This window comes from Anopheles ziemanni, chromosome 3 (genome assembly GCF_943734765.1).
Source record: "Anopheles ziemanni chromosome 3, idAnoZiCoDA_A2_x.2, whole genome shotgun sequence".
Classification (NCBI taxonomy): Eukaryota; Metazoa; Arthropoda; class Insecta; order Diptera; family Culicidae; genus Anopheles; species Anopheles ziemanni.
In genome coordinates this window covers 24468136-24495416 of record NC_080706.1, presented here as the reverse complement: position 1 = coordinate 24495416, position 27281 = coordinate 24468136, and the positions used below count along the sequence as shown (strand labels likewise).

Here is a 27281-nt window from a genome sequence, read left to right as displayed (position 1 = left end):
CAAAAATTGACACTTGTCTATTTTGACAGCAAAGCAAGCGAAAGAGAGGCAACTGTTGCAGTGCAAGTGAGATGCAAAACCAACATCTTGCCGAATACCGCGGATACTTTCCATGCATTTCATTCCAGTAAATACTGTCAAACGGCACGGACCGTGGGGAAAATTGTGCCGTGTGATTTAACACAACATCCGTATTGTTTGCAGGGTGACAAGAATGCAAGTCTGCGAAATGGACCGTTCCTCCCGGTTGTGAGTACGTAAATTAACGAAAAAGTGTGTCATAGGTGGTGGAAGTCAGCGTGATCATACCTTGTACCAGGTTTCAAAATCGGTTCCTTACAAAATCTACCCACCGACACACCGGAAACAGACATCGGATTGTGCAGTGTCCAGTGTGAATACGGTGCAGGACACCCTGCCCGTCGAAAGTGTAGTTGCTTGTGCATCGTGTGAGTCAAATTCGGGTGAAAGTTGCAGTTCAAATGCATTTCAGTGCGTGAGCATTGTCGCACCGTAAAATAAAAGAAAACAACACAGCAACGGTTGCCGTGGCGGGAGCAACAAGCGTGCCGACACGGTGACATGTGAAGGTGACCAAGGATAGGATAGGGAAGAAAAGTCGAGGGTAAAGAACGCCCTACGGTGGCCGCACGGAACGGCAGTGGCGTGTGTAATTGTCGGTGTGTCCTTATGGTGGCCGGTGGTTGATAAGAAAATCTGTGAACCAAAAAGCGGTCAACGTTGACCAGACGACGTGCAAAAGCGTCTACTTTGTAGGAACGACATATAGGGAGGCCAGTTCGTGCACGGACGGAACGAACCGACCGCGCGACCAACCGAAACCGCCCCTTCCTTGGTATTAGTCAGTGTGGCCATACGACATTCATCCATCGTCGTCGTGATGGCGGCCCCCCGACGATGCTGGTAACCGCGGAAACCGAAGCGAACGAAACGGTTGCCCGTACGCTGTGGCTTCTTGTGCCCGTTGTTTCTTTCTCCGGTACCCCGGGTTGTCCCCCTTGCGAGGGCCTGCCTGCTGTCGCGGCGTAATTCCGTTCCGTGCCCGTGGCCACAACGGCAACAAACACGCACCCATACAATCAAAACAGTGCTTTTAGGGAGTCAGGAAGGGAAGCGGTGAGGAGGAGAACGGCCACGAACGCGCCGCATTGCCGCCGGTTCAGTTAGGGTGTGCTTGGCGTAAGAAGCACAGGGTAGAAGGCACGGCAAAGCAGCAGCAAGCGCGACCGGCAGCGCCAGGGTGCCTCCGCGGTCGACGACGACGACGACGACGGCGACGGCGACCGCGTGTGCCCGAGAAGGAAGGAGCGTCCGACAGAGCGAGCCCGAGCTGTGTGTACGTGTGGGACACAGGGTGTTGTTGGAACGGGGTGGCAGACGCAGTGGCCTGCTGTGGCCTTCGGTTCTCTCGCTTACGTTCGCTCGCCGTTCGTCGAGGCCATCATCCAACCATCCATCGTCGAGTGAGCGTGCGAGAGACGGGCGGCGGTGGTACACGGGTGCTCCGTGATTCCCCCTCGCGCTTCGGTGCCCCGAGCGTCCTCTTCCGCGTGTGTCCGGGCCCGCCCAACCATCCCTCGCAGCCCGACCCGACTCGACCAACGGGTTGAAGCAGCGCCAAGAAGGTACAGCGGTACAGCGAAAGAGCGCCCCGACACTGACCTGCTGCTGTGTGCGTGCACGGGCGCCCCGCGTTTATCGCTTGCGCCGCGCGCGGGTCGGCGGGTTTGTTATTTTTTTTACCTTTTTTCTTTTTGCCCGCTTTGCGCTGCTCTCTTTCCGACCGCTCTCCGGCGACGGCCAGGCCGTGGCGGCTGCGGTGGCCAATCGCAACGACGGCCCGGGGGTGGCGACGATGACAATCCACGCAAACGGCGACGACGGCGGCGACCACGGCTACGGCACAGCACCGTTCGAACGGGCGAATTATTTATCGTCGAGCCATCGCTGAGTCCGACAGCCTTTCCGTGGCGGAGCCGGTTGGGATGTTGTAGACGCCACCAGAAAGGTGGCCCAATTGTGTGTACCGCGTACGGCGTGCGTGTCCTACCAAAAAAAAAAAACGGTCGATGTGTGGTGATAGTGAAAGTGAAAAACGGTTGCGTAAAAGAGAGCGTCGCGGGAGGACAGATCTTGAATGCGTGTTTCACCTGCGAGCATTACACACCCTGTGCAAACATTGTCGGAACTGTAGCCCCGTTGGGCGTGTACCGTAACTTCCTGCGGGATACATTCTAAGCTAAACTAAACAAACGATACGATGGAGGAAGAAAGTACAAAACGTTCTCCTTCGCCGTCCGACGGCGACGTCAAGCAGGAACGCGAACGTTCCCTATCTCCTGCACAGCAAACGGAGTCGCAGGAACCGCAGGAGCGCACAAACGACGAAGAATCTACGCGCGAGTCATCACCGCAAGCGGACAGGAAGGATGGTGCGAGTTCACCACCCGCGCCCACAGACGACCGCTCGTCACCGCTGACCCAACAGTCATCGCCCGCGCCAAACGATAGGGCCTCCGAGGAGCGGGAAGCGGTTGGCAGCCGACGGAGTTCCACTGAGAAACTGCCGGAAGAGGAGGCACCGAGTGTGGAAGACGGTGAGACTGGTGAGGTGAAGTCGCCGAGGGAAACGATGTCGGATGCTGCGGACGCACCAACGTTAGCCGACTCGTTGGAGCCAGAGGTTAAGGAAAAGGAAGAAGCAGTAGAAGAAGAAGAAGAAGAAGAATTAAATAAACCGGCATCGTTGCGAGACGAGGCGGACGAAGCGAGGCAAGTTGCATCGCCGGCAGCAACACCGCTGCCAGCACGATCGCCATCGGCAGCACCGTCAACAACGGAGCCAGCGGAAGAGGTAACCAAGGCAACGAGTGGTACGAAAAAAGACGTCGATGATGTGACGTTGGCGGCGGCAGAGTCTACTGAGTCGTGTGCTGCCGGTAAGGCTGATGACGGCGAACAGAAGGTAGCAGCTGTCGTGATCGACGAGCCCAGCCATTCACCGGCAGCGCAGGAGCAAAGTAGACGTAGCCGAAACAATCGCTCGAACAGCAGTAGCTCGAGTGGCAGCAGCAAAAGTAGCAGCAGCAGTGATAGTTCCAGTGCGGGAAGCGGCCACCGCAGCAGTAACGTGGACAGTGCCGGTGACGGGGGTAGTTTGCCGAAAAAAGTGAAACTGGAACCAGTGGAGCAGCGGCGCGAAGAGGAAAACGAAGCGAACGAGGAGCGGAACGAGCGGATCGAGAAGCTTCGCGATCCAGACGGCTCGTCCAGTGGAGAACCGTCGATCTTAAAGTCGAGGATGAAGCAGCAACAAACGGCGGAACGTCCCGCAGCGGCGAAACCTCCTTCCCAGACGCCACCATCAGGTGAACAATCGTCGCTACGGTCGTCACTGAACAGCGAGGGTTCGGTATCGTCCCGTACTGTCGGTGACTTGGCAGAAGAGGAACCGCGGGGCGTCGTGACGGGTGAAAAGGGTGAACAAAGTGGAACGCCTTCGCTTGCACCGCCCGCACCATCATCCTCCTCGGTGGTCTCCTCTCGGGCGTGCTCTCCGTCCTTGGCGTCTTCCTCCGCCCAGTCGACGCCGACGAAAGAGAAGGAACCAACCGCAGCCGCGGTGGCTAGAGGCGCGAAAGTACCGGAGGTGAAGCTGGCGAAGGGAAGTGCGACGGTCGTGCCGGTGGTGGTGGAGAAACCGGACAGCGCACGGCTAACGGCCGACCTGCAGAGCTGCAAGCGACAGCTGGCCGAGGTCCGCTCGAAGTACGACGTGACGCGCAAGGAGCTGCACGCGACGAAGCGCAAGCTGAAACGAATGACGGTCCGATTGAACGGGATGGCGGCTAACGCGTCCACCGTCGGTTCCGGTGCGAACTCGCCGCACGTCCCCGCCATCGCCATCGCCCCCGCGCCCGCCGAAGAGGATCGCAATCGGAAGTGGCGCGAGCCGATGATACTGTCGGCGATGAAGATTAAGGCCGCGATGGGCATCCAGGCGTACAAGTCGCTCATCAAGGACGGGGAGCTGCTGTTGCCCAGCTTGCGGACCATCACACGCTACCTAGAGTCGCTCCGGAAGGCTGGCGGAGCAAACGGTGTAGCGGCAGCGATCGCCGGTGCAATGGTCGGTGCAGTTCCGGGTGGCGCTGGAAAGACCACCAACCAGAGTGCGATGGAAGTCGACGAAGAGGAGGAAGAGGACGAAGAGGAGGACGATGTGATGGTGGCACCGGCACCGGCGGCAGAGTTGTTCGACCGGTCGGGACACGCTAGGAAGAAACATGCAGCCAAAGCCGGGGGAGAGGGCGTGCGCCGGACGGTGGACCACAATCGAAACGAGCAGCAGCAACGGCACGGCCATGGTGGTGTCGCCATGCGAAATTCCTCCGGTCAGTACCGCCCGTCTCAACACCATACGCCGGAAGTGCACCTACAGGACATCAAGACCGAACAGGATCCCGTTAGCTTTACCGGTAAGTGTGTGAAGGAGCTTTAGTACTGTGGGGTTACCCTGTTCACGAGGCAGATGGACAGATTATTAGGAAGGTTTTTAAAGTCTCACAGAACATAACTTTCTAGTGCCTATCATTTATTAGTCCATGGTGTCCGACTCACCTTTCCAGGTATTTTATAATACAGATCATTCAGGAAATGTCATGGATGTCACATTTCCTATGAGGTTTTGAGCATGTAGATATACTTTATTTCTTCTATTTATTTCGAGGCTTGCTAAGACGACTGTAAAAAGGAAAACCGAACCATGGCGAGACAAGCCGTACTGCTTAGGAAGAAACCATGCGGAAGGGTGTGAGGATTTACGAGAAAGATTTTGGCAACATTTTGCAATATTAACGCTTGGTCTAGGAAGATGCTTGGAGAGGAGGGAATAAAATCTTAACGCTACGTCGTCCTTTTGGCAGCGTTTGAGATCCTGCCCCGTTATGTCCTACGTGGGCGATAGGATGCTTGCTTCGTTCCCTTCACCCTTTGGAGACCTTCGGCTTCGGATTTAATTTATGTGTGTGAGTGCCGGTGTGTGCGCCACCTCAGATGAACTTTGAACCCGAGCAAACTGCCTGCGCTGCGGTGGCTTTAGATTACAGAAGGCAACTTGGGTTTTTTTGCTTCTTTCTACACCATCTACGTCGCCGGCTTCACAGATGCCACCGAGAGTGGTCCATCAGCCACCACCACCACCTTCGGTCCGTCATTGCTGGGGGAGTTTTCTTCGAAAGTAAATGAACGACGGGTGCGGGGCTGCTAATGGAAAGGACGTTGAAGTGAAGCCGTTTCCCGTCGCCCGCGAAGCCTTCCGGCGACCAAGGGTGGTTTTGGGAGCAACGAGGCGAGTGTACCCCTCGCCAACGGTATGGCGTCGTCGTCATCTCTGCCAGCGGCCGGGTTGTACGCCAACGTGTAAATTATTGATTTTCTTAGTCTGCAGGCCACGCAAGGTATCTACCGACCGAGGGGACGCTGCTGTTGGTGTGCGTGGGTTCGGACCGGATTGTCGTAGGGAGGAATGTGATCGACCCGGCTGTGGTGGCTTGAAGGGGCCACTGTGAAGCCAACCATGGACTCACGATGGCCATGCTGGCTTGGCTCCCTTTTGGCGGTGTGTACAATTCCTCAGGAGAGGACCGATCTGGGTCACCAGAGGTGGTGCTCGGGGGTTTCAAGGATAGTTGCCACGCCCGGAACTGTCGTGGACGCCAGGTCCGTGTTGGTCTCTACTCTACGAACAGTATGGCCAATGTGAAAACGGAAGGTACCAGCCTTTGTGGATGTCCTCTATTCTTCTCTCTTTCTCACCCTTCGCGTTCGGGCATGATGGCAATCATAGCCTGCTCCGGTTCCGGAGTGGCAAACGTGTTGGCGTTATCGACCAGTTTCCCAACGGTCCGGTTTCCTTCTCAAACGCGCTCCTGCGTTCCCAAGGGTGTCGCCGGGAGGTTGTTTGCAAACTCCACAAGGGTTGGGAGCTTATGGCTGGAGGTAAGGCTTCCCTCCTCCAGGGAAGGTCTTTCCATCCCACGACCGGGCTACCCTTCTCTGAGCGAACGCCCTGGGGTTGGCTGTGTCGCCCGGCAAGAACATTGGCAAGAGTGCGCGTGCCTGTGCGCCATTCCCTTCTTTTGCCCGGGACCGTTCCCCTTGTGCCGTTCGCCATGACACTCCCCGTTGTGAGAAAGGCGCTTCCGTCGCTTCACGGTGCACCGGAGGGGGAAACAGGATCAAACGGGGACGAGACGCGGTCATGACGCTGCGCCGGTAAGCAAGCGTACACAAAAAAAGGGACGAAAAAAGGAAAGCACGAATGGTGAGAGGGAAAGAGGCCGGGATCGAGAAGACCCAGGACCGACCGGGCCATCGACCAACTGACATCTCCGCAACGTCCATGCCACATCGTGCGTCTCCGGTTCCGGTGAGTGGAGCTGTGAGCGTGTGTGCGTGGAAGCACGGTCGGGGTTGGGTTTGGTTCGTGTTGGTTTTTACGAGTAGGAACGCCGGAGTTTCGTAGAAAACTTGTCCGCAGCCGGTCGGGTAGAATGAAACGGAGGGAGCTATAGTGGGTGGAGAAGAAGTGCGGCCGGTGTCGGGTCGGGTCGCCCAGTTCGTCCCGATGGCTTCCCGCTTTGTTACCCAGGGCAAAAACTAAAAAAAAGGATCCCAGCAGGCAAGCGGCCTGGGACGCACTCCAAACAAACCTTTGGCGTGGCGGGTTTCTACGGGGAAGCGTACCGTCCTCTTGTGCCTGTAGTTGTGTGGTTCGTGCGTCACAAGCATCCCGACCCGTTTCGGGGAGGCAGGACGGCTTCAGATGTCCCGAGTGTCCCTTTGACTGGTCGGACCTTTTTCCCCCAACCATTCGCGTTCCTACTTGGTCCCGTTTCCATTCGGTTCCGGGGGCTTTTATATATCTTGGGGGAGTTTTTTCTTTTCTTTTATTATTAAATCGGTCCAACCCAGTTTCGGGATGGCAATATCCCTTTTATTGGTCGGTCTTCCTTTTTGTCCATGCCTTTTCATGTATCCCCATCGCCGGTAGGGATCGTACGTCGAATGGTCCTGGTCCGGGACCACATCTTCGGCATGTCCCTGCCGTTTGGAGTTTTTCAGCTCCAAGTATTTATAAGTAGGAACCCCCGATGTAGGCAAAACAAGGATGCTCCTCCAGGGATTGGCAGGTCTTGAGTGGTGTTTTTCCTTTTGGTTTTCCGCTCCGTATTACAGCTACTCGCGTTTGATCTGGCCAAACTAGCTTCTTGCTTATCCGGAACTGGGAAAGAGGAACACAATAAACCCACGTTTCCGGAGATCTTTCTGGAGCCTCTCAGAGGTGCTTGTAAGTGGACGGGATTTATTGGATCAAACGGTATTTAATATCGAGCTTCTTGTGTTTGATTTGAGAATCATTTTAGTAAACACCTCCTCAGGGACGAAGTCCGTTTGAGAGTTTTTTAACTCGTTTGACTCGCATCGGGAACTTTGGTTAGGCGCGTTTCTTGGTTGCTTCCGTAGTTTCTGCAGCATTTGAAGCCGTTGACCTGATGAGGCAAAAGCGAATTCCGCTAGGTTTTGGATGGCGTTTAATGGCCGTTCTGGCAGCGTCGTCTCCTTTTCTTCGGCCGTTTTTTTTTTGCGTGGCCAACGCCAATGCGAGGCAGGGCTACGGACGGAGAAAGGTCTGCCAGTTCCTTCGCTGCGAGTTATCCCTACGTTGGGACGTTACTTCCTACGTGCGCTTTCGCAGGCCGCGGCACCCGCATCACGTCTTCCTTTCGGTTCGGGCCGTTCTTTTCTTCTCTGTCTCGTCCTCACTTGCCCATCCACATGCGTGTATGTGTGTGTGTGTTTATTGTCGTCCCGCTCGACGGCACCGAACCTCCGGGAGCAGCACCACAGAGCAGGGCAGACAACGTCGCGGCAACGAACGCCTTATGCTGTGTTTGGCCCCGGCTGCTAGGAGGGACGCTGTCGTTTCCTTCGTGTGTTCGTGTTTGCCCGTGGCCATCGATCCCATTCTGCGCCATGGACCATGGTGTGCTGCCTTGCCGCGCCCTTGCCGTCCTCTGCACTTTTTCCTTCTCTCGTTCTCGTTCTTTTCCTCTTCCTCGTGCTGATGATGCTGACTGGTGGCAGCAATAATCGATGGTCCCGGTTGCCTTCCTTCGTCGGCCCCGAAGAACCTCACCTCCTGCGCCAACCTGCACCACACACACACACACACATACACACACAGAAAAAGGTGCAGGAGAGTCTCGCTCCCTTTGCGGCCGCCGCAGGTTTCTCGGTCCCGACTTCCCGGCACGGGGAAGGAAATTGGATTTTGGGCTGAAAAGGGACTCAACATCCTTCGGTCTGCTGGACCGTTGCCGTCCTTCCTCCGTCCGTGCGTTCGGCGTGTTACGACATGCCGGGGGCCGGAGAGGGATGGCGTTTCATCGGAGAGGATTTTCACGGTAGATGAAGGGCGGCAGCAGCCGTCCGGTAATATTCCGCCGTCCCTGTCCCTTGTCGCTTGCGCTTGGAAGCCCGTGTTGTGCGAGTTGTTTCACTGCCACTTCGCTTACCTTTTCCCTCCGCGCAGGCCGCATCGTTTCGGTTTTATCTTGGCTTCCAATTTCTGCTGTGGCTCGAATTTACTTTGGCCACGGGGATCGTCTGTGTGTGTGTGTGTTTTTTTTTGTTTGTCCCGTTCCATCGTCCATGCCCGGCTCGGGCTCGGTCAAAGGTAGCTGAAGCGTGGGTCGAAAAACCTTTACCTCGCGGCCCGTTGTCGGGGCCCGGTCGTTGTCCGCCCTCTTGTGTGAGGCTGGGACGATGTTGGCCAAATGGCACAGCTCGATTTTGCTCGACCTCTTCGATGTTTCGCCTTCAAGACTCGTGGTGGCAGAAGCAGGGGAAGGTACCGGAGAGAGAATAAGGAATCGCAGGTTCGGTTGTTTTCTTCAGGTGCCTTAGGTTCGCTAAAGAACAACCTTACCCAGCGGCAGATTCGTTCGGTATTTGCTTGTTTGGGAGTGTTTTTCTCGCTTCAGCTTCGAGTAAAGACGACTGCTTTCGCGAGCAAAACTGATGGGACAGCTCGTCGCTGTTCGTAATGATGTGTCCTATGGCAATTTTTGAGGAATATAATCCGCGGTTACAACTCCACCAAATCATCTGTTAGCGTGTGGTGAAAAATGTTGTAAAACAGTTGCTCCAATCTTGCCGAACCCCGAAGATGCGTCAACCTAACATCAAGGCATCCCCAGAGGTGCCTCTTTTCCTACCGCATGATGGCTACTTTCGGTGCGAATGCTTGTCCCCAATTTATTCGCATTATTTAGGCTGGCACGGATAGCCGACCGTTGATCCCCACCCGGGTAGGTTTGGGGAGGGTTTGGACCGGCGAAAAGAAGACCAAGTTAAAGAGTGAATATTCGACCAACCGACCGGGTTGATGGCAGGATAATTGGGAGATGAGGGGAGGGATTGGATCCGGTTAGATGTTGCGAAGGGGGGTTTGTGCGAGGCAGAAGAGATCCTAATACTTCAACCCGGGTCGGACATTAGCCGCATAAGCAAAAGCGGTCAGTCCGGGCCAGGGATGTTTGAAAGATAGGGGGGAAAAAAAAGAAATCCTGGGATGGATCTCCTCCTTCTCCTTTTGTCCTCCATTCCTAATCCCCCTGCCTCATCTCCCTGCCGTATGTTGCTCCTTCTTAGAACTTTGCCAAACTTTTCCATCAGTCTCGCTGCTCACCCAGCGTTGCTATTTGCTTTGGATCCATGCGATCCCTTGTCGGTTCTGATTACCTCCGTTCCTTTCACTAATGTCCTAACGCTCTCTTTCCAAACCTCCAAAGCTCTTTCTTCGGAGGGTTGTCTCATTTTTTTGCAAGGTTTGAACTGCAATCGATACTTCTGCCAACCGTGTCGGGCTTTTTTTAGCAGAAGGACTTACCACTCGCAACAAACTTGTCGGAAAATTTTCTCAAACAAGTGTTTCTAAAATAACGATCTAGGCTCAATCATGCGATCGTCCTTCCGTATTGGTTTGCTCGGTCGGATTCGGTTTTAGAACAGGATGTTTGATCATACATTAAAGGGCGCCCAGCGTACATGACCAGCGTACAAAGGAAACAAAAGTTTCAGTGATCCTGATTTACTTGTTAGCTGTTTTAACGTCAGTTTGGTAAAAACAAATGAATTATAGATAAGGTACTTAAGAATCAAAGTGCGATCTTGAACTTGAGTGTCATCAAACGTAGACATATGGCCAACCAGCAGGATGTGCATGTTTTCGTTCCGTGCTCGTTTTCCTCCATAAACTATCCTTAGTTAGCAAATCTGAAAAAGAAAGGTTTCAAACATGCAAACTTTGGCAACTTTCAAGGACATCCGCTTCTCAGCAGTTGCTCTTCATCTGTGCCCTCCTTATAGATATCAGGTCGTTGCCGCCTTGGGAGAGAGGCCATATTTTAATAATATTCAAATGATGCTACCCAAACCGGTGATCCCCTCGTGCATAGGTTGTTGATGATATTTTTAAATGTCGCATCCCCCCCCCCCACACTCGTAGGTTCGACTTTTGTGAAGGGCCAGCGGATGCCCAACCCGCTGCGTGGTGCAGGGCGGCAGGGGCAGCTAAGTTTACAATGGAAATAAGATGCCAAATTTAGCTGCTTGTCGTTTTGTTGTGTGCTTGTGTTTGTGGTGCCACGAAGCCCAGCATCATCATCTTGCCCAGTGGGGCAAGAAGCCCTAACAATGTCGCGACCTGTGCCGAATTTAGAAAGGAATGTCCAGTGGCGGGGGCTTTGTTTAAGATTTTGGCAAGATCAGGTAGCCACAGGCTTTTGCTGCGTCTCGGTCAGATGATACATTTTGAAAGATTATAATTTGTATCATTGGGAGTTCTGCATGTATTTTGAAGCAACGAAAGCCATCGGTCAACACTCTGCAAACAAGTTATTTTGTTTCCAGCGATGAAGCGTGCATTAGTTGACATGTTTCTTTGTAGGGTGAGTTATTCAGGACTAAATTGCGCAAATAATGAGCAGAAAATCGAGCGAATGGGAAGCAGCGGGGTCCATACACTAGTCGCACTGTGTTTTAATTTGAAATTTGCGGTGATTTCCTTCCTCCCTGAACCCACGGTGCACGATGGTGCTTCATTATATTGCGATATATACAACCTCCGGCCATACATCCTCCACCCGTGGGTCCCGCGAATGGTGTGTGTAAATATTGTCCCCGGATAAGCTTCCATTTTCCCGGGCAAACGCTGGTGCCATTTTGTGATCTATTACCATTCGCTTTCAATTTTGCCCGGGGATTTTTAGTGCGTTCGCTCCCGGACTCTGAGGATTGAGAGGCTGAAGGAGACCTCGTGGAGTGGCGAAATCGGTCACAACAAACGCGAATTGTTGAAAATGGCTCGCGTGGGCTATACATCCCAAATGACGCTCGCGTTACTGCGCTATTCGCTTGAAACAGGGAATGTGTTCCCAGGAAATATCTTGTTATAAAATTCACCATAAACTATGGGCCAACAGAGATCCGTTCTTTGAGGATGTTGTGTTCAGTTATAGGCTTGTTCGGGATGAAGGAACAGGATAATAATTTTCTTGTCGTCCGACGATTGTTTGGTGGTCAAATCAGCTTCAGGATGGAATATTAAGGATATAATTAAATTTTGGAAAATAATTATATTCTTTATCTACCTGCATCCTACACCTGGATGGTTGCGTTCATCGCGTAGATTTGTTCCAATAACTTCTGGAAGATCTATGCGTGTCCGAACGTACATTAGGCGTTGAAGGACACCACTGGGTTCCGATTGTGGCCCGGAAAATCGAATCGTTTTGCTTGCATATTTTGCATGGCGCTGAGCTTCGAATGAACGAGCAAATTCTCTGACACTCCACCAAACTCCAGTTTTCGCTCGGTCGGGGTCAATAGTTCGCAGAAAACATGCGGGAACATTCCGCACCGAAGAACGGGGGTGGGTGGTGGATCAATACTGCACCCGCGGGGAGGTGAAAAGGGAGGCTGTGTGCGAGAAAAAAGCGCTTGGAAAATAAGCTTTGGGACAACGCATCGTAATGAACTGCGTTGAGAAGGAGAAAAAAAGAAGTAAACCCCCGTACAAATTAATGGAAAATAACTACTCGCTTGTGGGTGGTTCGCGATTTAATCTTTTTTATTTTTCCAAACCATCAAAGGCACATTTTCCGGCAGCTTTGTGAGGGGGGGGGGGGGGGGGGGTTTGTTCGTCTTTTTTTTATTCGCAATATAAAATCATTCGCTTTTAACGAAACCCAGGAGTGGAGCGAACTGTATGCATGCGAGTATGAGTGTGGAAAGCATAGTGGAAATGCAGCCGGAAAAGGGATTTTGGGCATCGGTGGGTGGTGTTGCGAGTGTACCGATCCCGCCAACACACACCTGTTTTCCATTTTCTCCCAATAAAGCGGAGAGTTCAGTTCAGTGGCAATTAAAAACAAAAATGCGTTGACCTGATTTTTTGTTGTTGTTGTTGTCCTCAAACCTGTTAATGTTGGTATTATTTTTCACTATTACTTTTATTATTGGCGGTATGTTTGGAGGTTCTGTTATACGGGTGTTTTTATTCCTCTGGTAAAATATATGGTAGCACTTTCAATCCTGGAGCCCTCCAGTTCTCTTTGTTGTTGGTTTGTACGCATTCGAATTTTGTTAATTAAAAAGTGTTATCCTCCTAGAAAAGGAGTGGGGAGAGGGGGGGGGGGGGGGGGGAGGCGTGGAATTAAATTTGAATCCGTTGCGCTTGTTTGCGTGTATGTGCGTAATGGGACTAAATCATGTGCACCCCGGTGTATGTGTGTGTGTGTGTGTTGGTTTGCGGGGGGTCCGTGGGAACTATCGCAGGGTGGATTCGTTGGGGTTCCTCGCTTTTCATTTTGATGGGCTGGTGCAAAAAAAAAGGGGGCGCTGGTTTCGCCATTTTGTGTGGGAGTATGCGGGGATACCAGTGCGCCATTTTGTCGATGGCCATAGCGATGAGTGTTACCGGGGCCGTTTACACCGTGCGTGTGTGTGTGTGTGTGGATGTGTGTCCGTGTCCGTGTGCACGGCGGGCGGCAGCAGGAAGCACACTTTGGGCGTCACGCTTTGGAAGCGCGCGATTTTGGAAAGTGGAAGCCCGGGAAGTGGGTATAGGGCGGTGGCGAGGAACGGCCCCAACAACGGGTGGCATTGGTGGCCATCCCCCCCTCCTCCTCCTCCGGTGCAAATGTGTACCAAGCGCCCGGGCGGGTTTTGTATGTGTGCTGCGGTTCGATCGGTTGTGGGTTGCTGTCGTGGCGTGGGTAGGGATGAAGAAGATGATTGGGGGTGGTGGTGGATATGATGGAAACGGGACGATGAAGTTAGTCCTCTGGCCTCATCCCTCCTCCTCCCCCATCCGACTGTTCTCGGCCCTTGTAGCATCTAGACCCCCCCTAAACGTTGCGCTCCCCATTCGCATTTTGCTCCCCTTCTCGAAACACGCATATACCATCCGCCCCCGCTTCGCACCCACCCCTTACTCCTGGCCCCTCCCACCCAGGGACCGTTGCCAGGGAAACCTGCCCCCGGTACAGGGTTACCCCAGCCGCCGTGTGATGGTGTGCGCCATGCCGAGCGAATTCCCCGGATTTCGGTCCCTTCGTTGAATTTGGAATTAGGGGTGGCATGTCCCCGGTGGGGGGGAGAGGTGGATGAAGAGCCGGCGGTGGAGGCTGCTGGGATATGGCAGCTTGAAAGGTTGGTTGGTGGCGTGTGCCAGGGCCAGGGCGATCGAGCGAGAAAGGGAGCGACTCGGCTACCGTCCGCCCAAGTGGGACACAGAGGAAAAGCCATGGCGGAAAATCGATAAAATACCATCGACAGGAGAGGAAAATACAGCATCAGTTGGCAGGGAAAACTCGCCCCGGCCGGGCCCGCTCGATATCGAATTGGCCCGGGGGTGGAGCGCTGCTCCGACGCGTTCTTTGTTGAGAGGTCCTGAGGTGTTTTATGTTATTTTTAATTCCACGAGGTGAAGGATCAGGGAGTTTTCGTCCGAAGGGGACCTGGGGGTTTGGTGGAATCAGGCCAGAAATCAGAATCCCGACAGAAGGTCTCTTGATGTACTTCTGGTTAATTTACAAATCGCTTTAATTATGCTGTTAAATAGTTCGCATTAATTCATATTAAGAACCACCGACGATGAACTGGTAAAGCCCGTTAAGATATAGGATATACTCCCACTGAGGCGGATAATGACGAAATTCCATGTTGCAAACACCAATCAATCTTTGTGTGTATTTTGATTTTCCAACTTTTCCAATTGTTGCATCCGGGACGACCTGCTTTACTCGGTGCTCGGGAACATGGACTGATGATGGTTGCCCGAGGTGGCCAGGATCAAGCTTCAGGGCCGATAAAATTCATTTAAAAACAAAACCCAAAAAGGGGCGGCCATTTTGGTTACTGCTGCCTTTGCGGCCGCTGCCCTCCGTACCTGGTCCCGGGGCCACCGGTGGCAATATCGATCCATTTTTTCGGTCCTTTCTTGAGACGTTGTACCATTTTTTTCTTTCCTTTTCCACCCTTCGGTCGATCCGTTCCCTGTTTCCTCTGCCCTATGTGCGTCGGTGTGTGAGTGTGTATGTGTGCTTGTCCCCACGCGCAGCTTCTTTCTTTTCCGAGCCCCTTGCGGACGAGCGGAGCGATGCCTTTGAGGCGCAACCCATGGGGCGCGTCCCGAGTTTTGCGAACACCCAACCCGAGGGAGGGGACTGCCTTGGCACGGCGAGGGATATATTTTTTCCCTTCTTTTGCGTCCCAACCCCCCCTGCTACCCGCCGTTATCATGGCCAACTTTTTTCTGCCATGTCCGCACCGAAACGCTGGCTACACTGCCCCTTCCTATCATTCCCTGGTGCGCCTTCCAGGCCATCGACCGTGCGCTCCCTTCGGTGTTGCTGGTTCGGGATGGTTTTATGGAACGGGGACGACCGCAGAGAAGGGTCGATGTGGTGGAAGCTGGGAGTCGAGGTAAGCAGGCAAAACTTTACCAACAGGCCATGCTCGCTGGCAAGGAAATACCTTTTTCGAGGGTCGACGTGAGGCTGTCGTGCCTTCGGAAATGCGTACTCCGCTGGTTGCGCCGTTCTGTGGCTTACAACCAGCTGGCCAAAGCGAGGCCATAAAAGGAAACTCTCCATCGCCAGCCCGACTCCTGATGGCGCGCGGTGTAAGTGTGCTCGGTACACCTTAGCTGTGCACAACGGCATCCTATCCGAACCCCCGAAGGAGTCTTCATTCCGTCGGAAGTTGATGGCGACGTTGCACGGAGAGTAACCACCACAATCTCAGCACTCACGCAGCTCGATTCCTTCAACTGGTTCGTAGGATTAGGGCAGCAACCTTACGGTTACTTGGGGAAGTACCCAGAAAAGGTTGCTTTGTGTGCCAGCGCTTGTGTCCTCCCGACTACAGGAGGATCCTTTTTGTCAATCCTTTCTTTTTCTTAAAGTGAAAGATGGAGACAAAGGATACCATAGAGGGTTTGGTCACCTTTTGATCCATGCCAGAACTCTGTCAGGACTCTAGCCGGGGCCTTTTTGGTTATCGCTTGATGTGCTTGATGAAGTTCCGGTAATTTGAGCGTTCATTTTCTATATTGTTTTGTCATTTTTATTTTCAGATTTCCAGAAGCAAAGTACATTTATTCAATTCAGTTGTAGTAACTACGAAGTATCCACTCCAAAAGTAAATTATGTCCAAAACTTCTACGTCTACACACAGAAACCTTTATGATTTTTTTTATGAAAATGTTTGTGCCATTCGTTCATTTGCTTCCATGCTTTTCTACATAGAGCACGTTCGCAAACCTCGCCAGGGTTCCACCCGCGTCGGTTCGGGGTTGGCAAAGTTACGCCGCGGCCATTGCCATCTGTCGCTGCGCGGCTGTGAGTGCCAGGTAGTCAACTGCTCCCTTACCGACAGAACGCGTCAGAACGGTCGCAGGATGACGGGATTTCCGCGCCAGCTGCCTTCCCTTGTCTGACTGGCCTTTGGGGGCTTTGCACTTTGGCGGCCATCTTGCGCTGCTGTGCGGTGGACAGAAACTCGTGGAAGGGATGGCGCACAGCACGGGGAATCCCACACACAGTTGCCGCACCATCACCACCACCAAGACCAGCACGAGCCGCTGCGTGTCGCTTGGGCTCACAAAGGCCTTCATGGGCTGCGCGTTCGCTCGACGTTGGCCCCGCCGCGTCCGGGTCGCCATCCATCCGTTGCAGATGGCCCCGCATGCTCCTTTAGCTTCCCGTCCGGTCGCACTGCCGCCCTTCTCTCTCACTGTCCCTCGTACGGGTGTGCTCTCTTTCGTTCGTGCGCTTGCTGGCCAAGTACCCCGGGCCACAAGTCGTGAGAAAACTCTTTTCGGGGTGCCAAGCTCGGAGGGGCAGTACTTGGGGGTACTTCTCGGTCGAACCTTTTGGGTCATTAATGGGTTGATGGAGGATTTTTTTTGCTGCAGCTCAGTTCGAGGGTCGATTCGCGTTCACTGCACTGAAATTATTTTGGGCCACATGGTTCCTGGTCGGTAGTTTTCCCCGACAAATCCAGGACCTTCCAGAACTTTCGAATGTTCTATATCCACTTCTTTTCTATTTTTCCTTTGCTTGCAGATAAGAGTTTATAAAACTGCAAGCTCAAATATTTGTATTGAAATTCGGACTCCTAAAATATGCTGCTAAATGTTGTTCCTCTATCATTCGAGTCATTGATTACCTGCTTAAAGGTTTAGAAGGTATGCGAGTGTGTCCCTTTAAAATTAAATGCTAACTAGTCGTCCCATCGTGGTCGTCGTCTCGCGGATATGTGGTTGCAATTGTTTCCGCAATCAGTCCAGCGGAAGAAGTGATGAATGCGTGACTGAGCAATATCAAACCTGCCGCTAAAGGGAAAAGGGGGATGCCATGGTAAAGACGGTCGACGGAATGGGATCACCTTAACATTCCTGGTGCATTTGGCGTGCGGATGAGCAGTGGGCTAATTCGGGGTTAAGAACGCGAAATTCGGTTGGGAATCGGGCGTTTTCTCACGCCTTTAGTGGGTGTATTTGTGCGAACGGTGTCGATTTGTTGGTGGGATGATGTCCTGTTTCGTCGCCCACGGAACACCCCCCACGGGGGGAGGTTTATTACCGTTTGCCGTACCATCCCCCCTTCACTCGGGCACATTGCGGATGTTGCGGTCAATGATTTTCATGCATTCATCAAGGGAAAATTCATTCGCGAGCCCCGCTGGCGGAAAGGTGAATAATGATTATCGCGAATATATCGATCATGACGGCGATGATGACGATGATGATGATGATGGTGGTGCATAATGATGATGATGTTGATGATGATGGTGAGCGTGATATTACTACCACCACTAACTTGCCACCTTTAGGCGTTAAATTGCAGGCGGCAGGATATGGCATAGACAGGACACTAAGGTAGCCGGAGGAGACCCCGCTTCTCCTGTTGAAATGATTGGGATCGGGGGTGGTGGTGGTGGTTGGTGTTAACCACCAAAACTCCCACCGGTCCACCCAAACGACCCACACCGTTGAATGCACGGTCACGGACCTTAAATGTGTGTGTGTGTGTGTGTACAAAGCTGTACATTTATATAGATATATATAAATCGCCCGTGGCTCGGGTTTGCTGCAGCCTCCCTGGAGGATGGGATGCTGTGCTGTAAATATAGATTGAAAATGGTGGAATTTGAAATTTGATTGTTTATTTGTATCGTTAGAATTCGCAGGTGTGTTAGCACACGCATGCATGGTACGTGAGCGAATGAAATGCAACCGTAGAAAGGGAATGATGATAGCGCGAGAACATAGTGATGGGTTATTTTTCTGGAGTTGGGGCTTCTACCCGGTTCCACAGCCACAGAGTACGTTCCTGGTTGGGGTTATCGATATTGTTCACAACAATATTTTCGCACATACATTCATACATTATTTAACCCTTCACTCTTTGCCTCTGCGTTTACGATCACATTGGATGTGGCTGTGTCCTGGACCAGGATATAATCATTTTCTCGCGGTTTTTATTTTAGGCTGATTTGATGGTACATGTGTATGTGTGTGTGCCCGCGCCATTGCAATTAATTTTAGTCCGGACAGGTCCGCCCATCATTCATGATTTGGATGTTGGAAAAATGCACGGAAGAATTGGAAATTTACCGTGTAGAATACACACTGCATGCAAAGGGAACCTTACCTAACGATGGAAAATAAGGATCTTAGGCTGCAAGCACAACTGTACGTAGTAGATCAAGCCGCTATTTAATAGCTTCTCTTTCGATGGCTACATCATTCAAAAAATCATTTGTACTTTGTTTATGCGAAACATTTGTCTATGTAATATTTTTAAATTCAATCCGAACAAACGTTGGAGTTTCAATCCCACATCGGTGGTGTCTTGTACAACTGGGTTCCAACACGTTTCCTACTCCTTTATCTTCGTCGCCGGTTGACGCTACGGATGGTATCGTTTGTCGGTTAAAGCTTACTTACGTGGCTATAAACCACCTTCGTAGTGACGTAGAATACGGTCTCCGCACGGGACATCTGCGTCGATCTAATATGTTCACGATTTTCTTCTAGCAGTGAGTCGTCGATCGGTCGGCCTTCCCGCGACTTCGACGCTGCTGCTCACGAAAACGTGCGACTCGTGAGCGTCTGATTTGACGGCCACTTATGTTTATTATGTATCGTTCTTTTCCGTGTGCATCACTTCTATTGCCCACCACACCAATCAGAGCTTTGAAAGATCTGATCGTGTGGTGTGTACAGCTTGGTATTGGGTTTTGTTGAGGAAGGCCCAGGGAAGGTCCGTGAAGTTTTTAATCCGGCGCCGACGCCGCCTGCTGACTACGCAGACTGGAGGTCGCAAGGCGTTTGATTTTAATTATCATTTCAACCGATCGTTTACGGATCGGCGAGCTGGAAAGTTGGCAACAGAAACACACGCATATGCAGGCAGGAGAGTACCGGCACGGCATCATCAGACGACCCCGTTGTGTGGTCGCTTCCGATCCAAAAATTTTGGTTTATTTTTGTGTTGTTTTCGTTTCGTCTCGCGTCCACCGTTGTTTGCCGAAGTTCTCAACGAGTCTCGGGGTGTTGTTGTTTTTGTTCGTTTGCCCTCATCTTGTTGCTGCGCCGCGTCTTGAGAACAGATGAGTTGTGTCCAGTTAGTCGGGATGCTCCTTCCCTAGCATCACCGGCCGAAAGCTGAAAGGAAAACAAAAAAAAACTACCGAGCTCTCTCACATATGGAGCCGGCGTATCGGAGCTGTGGCCCTGATCTCTAGTCCACGCACCACGACCGTGGGGACAGCGCAAGGGTAGGTTTCGGTGGAGACGAGAGCACATCCGCCGCGTGGCCACGCACGCCGGATTCGTTCGTGTGCGTGTTGAAAACCGATGGTGTATGGTTGTCAGCTGCTGCCGCTGGATTCGACTGTTTCCAGATGTCGGACCTCGGATGGAGAGCCGCGCAGCCGTCGTGCCGATGGCCAGTCAGTAACATACCGGCGAAATTCTGGCTTGTGACTGGATCTGATATCGCCTTCCCCTTGCCTGGCACTTGGGGACTCCTTTGGATGAAATGGTTTGTTAAATGTGAAATGGCGTTTGCCAACTGCATTGTCACACCATCTGAGCCCAAAGTGGCATCAGTCCTCTCCGCGTCATCGTCGTTCGTTGTACACTTGCCTGGTGCCCAATCATTATCGACCCTATCAGTCGGGACGTGGGTTTGACCCGAGCCCGTGTGTGTTTTTTTTTCTTCTGTGTGCTCCCCCTTGCCGTCTCACTTTCGATCACCACACTCCGGTTCGGTTTAGCGCGAGGCATTGAACGGCGCGTCATCGTCGTCAGTCTCGCCATCGGCCCGCGGTCATGGTGCGCTTCGATTACAAATGGCGCACCTCCGTCGCTCGCGGTACCGCACCTGGGCCGGCCCTCGAAACGGCTCTTCCCTTGGTGTTGTCGTGCACTGGTCAGGGTGAGTTGGTGTTTTTTTTTTGTGTTCTTAGTTTTGTTATTCGATTCGAGCCCGCGATCGGCCATCGCCGGTGGTTGGTGATGGTGGTAGGAGCTGGAGTTCCCTGTGCGTCGCCCGCCTCAGCTCAGTGCTTGTGCTACTGCGCCATTATAGCCACTGCGGCGGCTCCCTCCTTCCGATCCCGAGCCGGGCGACGTTCGCGATGCGGTGTCGCACTTTTGTGGCCGCGTCCCACAACGCTCTGTCGGTCACTCGCTCGCTGTCCCGCTCTCGCCTGCACGCTCGGGCACTCGCGTCCCCGTCTCTGCGTCAGCGATCGTTCAGATCGTCCGGCAGCAACACAGCGTGTCCCGCGACTGGCAATAATCCATTCGTCTCCCGCATCCCGCGCCGTGTGTTCTCTCACCATCGGCACCGCCGAGTGGAGTAGCTGACGCAGCTGCTGCGTGTTGTGCGGTGTGTGTGTGTGTTTTTTTTTCATTCTCCACTCCGCCGCTCCTACGCTGCTGCCCCGTTCGACGAGTCGGATCCCGTGTGGCTCGGGCTCTCGGTCACACTCAAGCGAGAGCCTCCGCGTGTCGCGAGTCGAAGAATCTTCGTTCCCTACGGTGCGCGCATCCGGTACCATCATCGGTAGGGGTCTGTCAGGGTCAGGAGTACGATGTGTGGTTGGTGGGCTGTGCTAGTGGCCTTTGCCAGTGCCCTCCGTCGTCCGGAGGCAACAAGGCGGTGCGGCACATCAACACACGGATGGCGCACGTCGAGAGATGCTGCGGAGGTGTGGTAGTGTTGCCGGTGGACAGAATGCCCGCACTTCCAGCACCTGACTGGTTTTTGGGTCGGTCGCGCTTGTCGCGTTTTTTTTTTTCTTTTTACGACCGTCCGCTTCGGCACGGTCCGCAAGGGAAGGAGCGGACCGGACGGAGGGGGTGTGGTGCCTTTTTGTATCAGCGCCATATTTCTTCCACTCTCGGCGCGTCACTCGCATTCTTGCCACCTTTTTCCGGTCGTCCTTCGCGCCACGGTTCGCGAGTGCGCCTCCATTCTGACGATCGGACGGCTCGCGTTACCTACCTGACCGCTAATACATTACCGAAAGGTTGGGATAAAAAATCCTGTTTCCCCCCCCCCAAAAACCACCAACCGCTGGCGAAATACGTCGCTTCAAATCGGCTATAAATCGAGTGGTGCAATGGTTAATTTTCCGGGGCCAAATGTGTCGAACTCTCATACCTTAGAGGTCCTTTGATCCTTTAGTTGCCCGAGCGAGCAGTTATATTTCCACTTATACATTTGGAGGTATAGGACCAATCAAGGATGTTATTATTTCGAAATAGTAATTCATTCTCCGTTTTGCTTACTCAGTATATCCTCTTATCGCTGCTCAGGGATACTATATAACTGATGAAGGATAAACAGTGACTTCAATGTAGGGACAAAATCCATTTCTTTTTCAAGTTTTGCACTGCAATAAATAAATCAGATGGACCTTGTTTAAGTTTCGTTATTGTATACGGTAGGTATTGCCCAGTTATTCTTCAACAGAAAACGGGGATATCCCCAAAGAACCTTTTTCTATGCCATATTCGATGCCATGGATCCTTTTCGTCTTCAATGATGGACGAACAGTTCCAGGAACGGAATTCAAGATAAGCCACTTAAGCCTTGGGAAGGGATCAAGAGGTTGAGTGTGAATGTTGGCGCTAAGGGAAGTCCACCATCGGACGTCACCGTCTAATCGATCACGCTGTGTGGTGTGCGTATGTGCGGCCCTCAGGGGGGACGGTTCGTATCACTGTGTCATCGGCCACACTAGCCCGCCATCATCGCCATCGGCGTCGGCCCACCAGCACCCTGTGCCTCCGTCATCGTTCCCCGTGACCGCAGGGGCACCGGGGCAGCAGGGGCTGTTGCGCCATCCTGAGTAGGTGTGCGTGTGTCCCCGCGTTGGCCGCACCACACGGCGCGCAATACAGGCGGCCATGCCCTGCCGCACAAATCCAAAGCTTTCGCACCGTGAAGCCGTGTGCGTCGTATGTACATGGCCGTGTGTGCGCGTCCGCGCGCGCTGGTTTCGAATCGAATCATGCGAATCGGGCTTGGGATTATGGGCTCGGTGGCGTTTTGGCTTACTGTTGTTTTCTTTAACCCCTCCTCCCCTCCCGCCTTTGAAACCGACTGACCCGAAGGTTAGCGGAGGAGCGCGCTCGGAGGCACTTGCCTTCACGTGCGTACCATTGTTAACACAGCAAAAAATGGCCACCAGCTACCAACCGAGCGCGGCGTAGCCACGCCACGACGCGAAGAATTCTGGGGTCGCCTCCTTCCTCCACCACAGTGTCTTGGGGCGGCTCACGTCACCGTGGTTATTTTTAGTGGCACCTGTCACTTTTGTGCATTGGGCAAATGGCGAAACGCGGCCGGTTGAATTTTTGGGCCGCGCATCACACACAGGGCACAGCTTGCTTGCTGGTAAACCCGTTTTCGAACCGGGGGGCGAATGTGGCGTACGGCACAGCCTCCTTTTTTGTCGCCTTGAAGCCTTTTGGACGAGCCGTACGGGGCACTGCCTTGGAGACAACCACCAAGAAACCTACCGGTTCGTGGAGGAACCTTTTTCAAATTTATTTATAACCCTACCCGCTGCGGCGCGCTGCTAGTGGCTTTCGGGAGTGGACACTTTGCCAGCGACCGTAACATACTTCACCTTTTCGTCCGCTGGGTGGAGTATTCTAAAGCTTAAAGTTCCCGCAAGATCTATCTAAACTCTAGACCGTGCGGTGGTGAAGCCGATGGCCATGGGACGTCCATTCGTCGCTTGCTGGTTGCGAGTCCAAAATGTCACCATCATCCTACTAACCGCCAGCAGGGAAACCACACGCAGAGATAACCCTGAGCCGAGGATCGCCACTGAGCAGAGGTGTCTCTGATCGTCCTCCACCGACGATGACCCGTTTTTCGGGGGAATGGTGCGATGGCTGTGGAACCGGATCATTGGCAAGGTCTTGGAAGAGCACATTTCTCACGCAACTGAGTCCACGACCGTTTTTTTTCTCGACAATTTGACTAGAAACGAATCTGATCTGAATGTGGAGAACAAAGTGAATGCGTTACTAGCTAATTATTTATTATCATCAATTTCGATTCGCTGACTTGGCTAGCAACACGACTGGAGTTGCGTACCGCCGATGTTATCACAAGTTGAGGCTCCCAATTCTTGTACGCTGCAGATGCTTATCTGACTTGTGGTGACCATTGTGGTTGTCTGCCTCGGGAGGGGTTGAGGCGAAAAAGCCTGGAATTAGGTTTCTAGCATTGTTGACTCGCTCGGTTTCGTCAGATTTGTGATGATTCTAACCAAATGTCGTGGTGCTTTATTGGAAGGAATATTCGGATTAATTCCTTGGATAATTCTTGATCTACTTGTGGTAAAACTCCCGTGGAGAAATAGGTATTAGGTATGAGGAGAATGGAGAGAGTGTTGCGGAGTGATGGCCACACTGGGGTGAGGCGCGACCGCACGGACCCGCGCGCGTGGTCGATTTCTTATCGCGGCCCGGCCGAACGTTTGCACCGACCGAGTGACCGTCCGTTTGGCGTGATTACATCAGCACCATCATCACCACCACCATCGCCATGCGCCATTGGTGTGACCGCGGCCCGTCGAGACGCCCTTCACTCGATTCGGTCGAACTCGAGGCGACCACATCAGCGCGCAGTCGTCCACCAACCCTGTGCGACCCCGATGACGACGACGACGATGTTGGCCACGACGACGTCCACAACAACCACGAAGACGATGGCGACGATGACTGCCACGACGACTATGACGGCGTGCACCACCGGTTATTCGTTGGGCGAACAAATTCGAGCATGGGACCGGGCGGGCCGTGGGGCGAGTCGGTGGCGATGCCATGCGTCCCAATCACTTCCTTCTCCAACCGTTTTTTTGTTTGTGCCAAGACACTACGAGATTCATCAGGTGGTAATGGCAGGGATCAAAGGGTGGCTTTTGTGAGTGATTACCAGGATAGGGTAGAGTTTGTGCGTTATGGCGGTTGTATTCTCGATTTTCGTTCGTGGCTTGATGGGCCTTGTAGGCCCCCCATCAACGCTGTGGGGATACGAGTTGATCCATCCGTTATGCGATACCTTCATCTTTTGATTTAGCCAACTTTCAGGAGCAATCTATGAGCATGTTTGAGTATAAAAGAGGCTGCGAAAAGGAACCGTCTATAGGAACGGTGGCAAATTGTTCGAAAACATTAGTGAAAATCGAAACAAACAGAACGAACGAGAACAAGAACACAGACAGAAGAGTGAGGGTGGTCGGACGAACGTTCGTTCGCGTCTTCGGTGTGGCTTGTGTCCTCTTGAAATAATCGGCATGGTGGTGTAGTCGATGTCTCCGAAAGAAAAGAGACAAGAAACCACCGGCACCCGACAACCTTCTCGTATGCAAATCCTCCCAGGGTGGCTTATATTTATTCGGCTGGATGCATATGACTGACGGAGGGAAACCAGTCTGCGGGGGCTGAAAAGTTTTAAAGAGCCACGAGGCTCTTAACTACGAGGCGCTTATCAAAGACATAAGCTACCATAATTTGTGCGAGCTTGTATGTTAGAATAACTTCAAAGTACAAAAGTACTTTGATTTTGGCTTGTGTATAATGAAGCAATAGATATTTGAGTAGTAGAATTTCAGTTCACATGGGAATTCTTTTTCAAATGAGCTTAAGCTAAAACTGTAAAACACAACTAACTCGGACGTTGATAGTTAGTGAATATGTTAACCAATTTCTAACGTTGCTATTCTTCTGCTTCTTATTCTTTTAGCGTCTCCGGATATCAATTACTACCAGCACAACGCGAACGATGACGAGGACGACGATGAGGATGGCTACCAGGATCCGACCTCGCTGCTCGAGCAGAGCCGCTACGATGGCGACGGTGGAATACGGATGAACGGCGACGATGCCGGCTACCATCACCAGCAACAGTACGCCGCGCAGCAGCCCAACCAGCAGCAGACCCTGTCGCAGGCCCAGATTGAGTTCCTCAAGTCGATGGTAGGCTTCCGGAAGAAATGGACTCCGTACGAGCTGCGTACGTGCAACGAAATCCGCCACATCATCGGCAGCCGGGAGTACGATTCGCTGCGCAAGAACGACGGTATGCCATTGCCGAGCGTCAAAACGCTGCGCAAGTATCGGAATGCCGAACCGGTGCCGGAGGAGGTGGAGGTGGTCGGCCGGAAGCGTAAACACCACGAGATGCTGGCGGAAGAGAGCGGTAGTGCGGGTGCTGGTGGCGGTGTTGGCGGTGGTGTCCCACCGGTGCCGGGTGCTGGTGGACAGCATAAGGCGGCAGAAGCGTACGGTGCGGGTCGTCTGTTCCTCTTCGGTAACGATGCGGAGAAAGCAATGATGAAGGCCGAACATGACTCGGAGGACGGACACTTTGACGTCGGTGTGTTGACGATGGCGCAGATCAGCTTCCTGCAGACGCTCACGTTGAACACCAAAGGTTTCTCCGACTACGAGTTGCAGCGATCGTTAGAGTTGAAGAACGAGCTTGGCAGCAAAAACTATGAAACTCTGCGGAAGCAGGAATTTCTGAACATTCCCACCCTGGTGATGCTGACGCGCTACGAGCAGGATAACGGGCTGGAGGACTTGTCGCGCATGGCCGGAGCGACGGTGGCCGTGGACGACGACGACGAGCCGGATGGTCGGGGTGACGCGGGATCGGGGGAGTTGGTAAACAAAGTTGGTCAACGGAACATGGTGGATGACGAGGAGCACAACCTGGAGTTGCTACAACAAAAGCGACAGCAGGAGGAGCAGCTCGAAGAGGAGCAGCGTGCTCGTGAGCAGCAACAGCAAGAGCAACAGCAGCAGCTGGAACTGTATAACCGTTTAACACAGGCCGATCTTACCCGTCACCCGCTGTTTGATAGCATCGCCGGTGATTCCTCGCCAGGCGATGGTTCCGACCAGGCGGCTACAGCGGCCGCAATGGCAGTGGCAATGGCGGCGGCCGCTGCCGGCATTCATTCGTCGTACGATCTGAACGGAACCGCCGGAGACGACTCGTCGCTCGGCATCTTCGAGAACCATTCGATCTTCGACAAGGACTCACCTACGTTCGATATGAGCAAGCTGTCGCCGGCACATGTCGAGTTTCTCAACACACTGCCCGAGAACCCGAAGCGGTGGACGCAGGAGATGATCAATTCGGCTTTGGACATCAAGAACGAGATTGGCACGCGCGACTACGAGATCCTGCGGAGGCAGGGTATCCCACTGCCCGCAGCCCGTACGCTACGTCGTCACAAGGATATTCGCAACAAGGCCGATCGGGCAGTGAGCGAACCAGGCGAGATCTTACCAGCCAGTGGAGCGACAGCCGGTGTCGTAGGCAGTGGTTAGAGTCAGGACTTCCGGTGTCAGGTGTCTCACTCGACACAATACGTATTTTAAGAATCGTCCCCTGTCTCAATTCTTTTCGGAAATGAAACATCCCGTTCAGTCGTGAAGAAAACGGAAACGCGTAACGTACCTGTGCCAGACTTTTTGTTTTGTTTTGTTTTAATTTACTCATAACAAATCGAATGTAAGAGCCGAGAAAATTAGTGAAGAACTGAAGAAGGGAAGTTAGATAGATGAAATTGAAGTGCGGCCCTCCTCCCATCTCTGATTGGTGCTCTATTGGCCTGACGGGACGCCAATGCTGTTGTGATTCGTAGTTGGCAGACGTATGTGGTTAAGAGAGAGAGAGAAAAAGAGCAAACAGAGGGGATAGTTTTAGCATATCAAACCATTCTGAAAGGATTACCCCTTTTGCCACGTGATTTAGTTACTTAAACCTTGAGCGACTCAGCATCGAATGATGGAAAAGAAAACAACCATACCAGAGACACAACCCTGAACGCAGTCCCAGTACTTCCTTCCACTCTTCTCGAACTATTTTTGCATTGGTAGAGATTATAGTCGTTCATAGCAATTGCGCCAACGAAAGAAGAGACCATTTTTTTGTGTAATAGCTCTAAATGTATAACTGTGCGAATGTGAACTGAGAAAATATTCCTAACTCGCGTAAAAATGTCAGGATAGGAAAAGAAAATGGGATCGGTTTAACGAACCCACACCTCGTAACGGGGGTCAACGCAAACGGTGACGG

General features: G+C 52.7%; 1 protein-coding gene across 1 annotated transcript; it reads left to right on the top strand.

Annotated features, from left to right (window-relative positions):
* Positions 1-2102: 2102 nt before the first annotated feature.
* Positions 2103-26531, top strand: LOC131289888 (uncharacterized). Its single transcript, XM_058319227.1, has 3 exons — positions 2103-4391; positions 4452-4499; positions 24936-26531. The coding sequence occupies exons 1-3, from the start codon at positions 2282-2284 to the stop codon at positions 26528-26530; spliced, it is 3753 nt and encodes a 1250-aa protein (XP_058175210.1). The 5' UTR covers positions 2103-2281; the 3' UTR covers position 26531.
* The last annotated feature ends 750 nt before the right edge of the window (positions 26532-27281 follow it).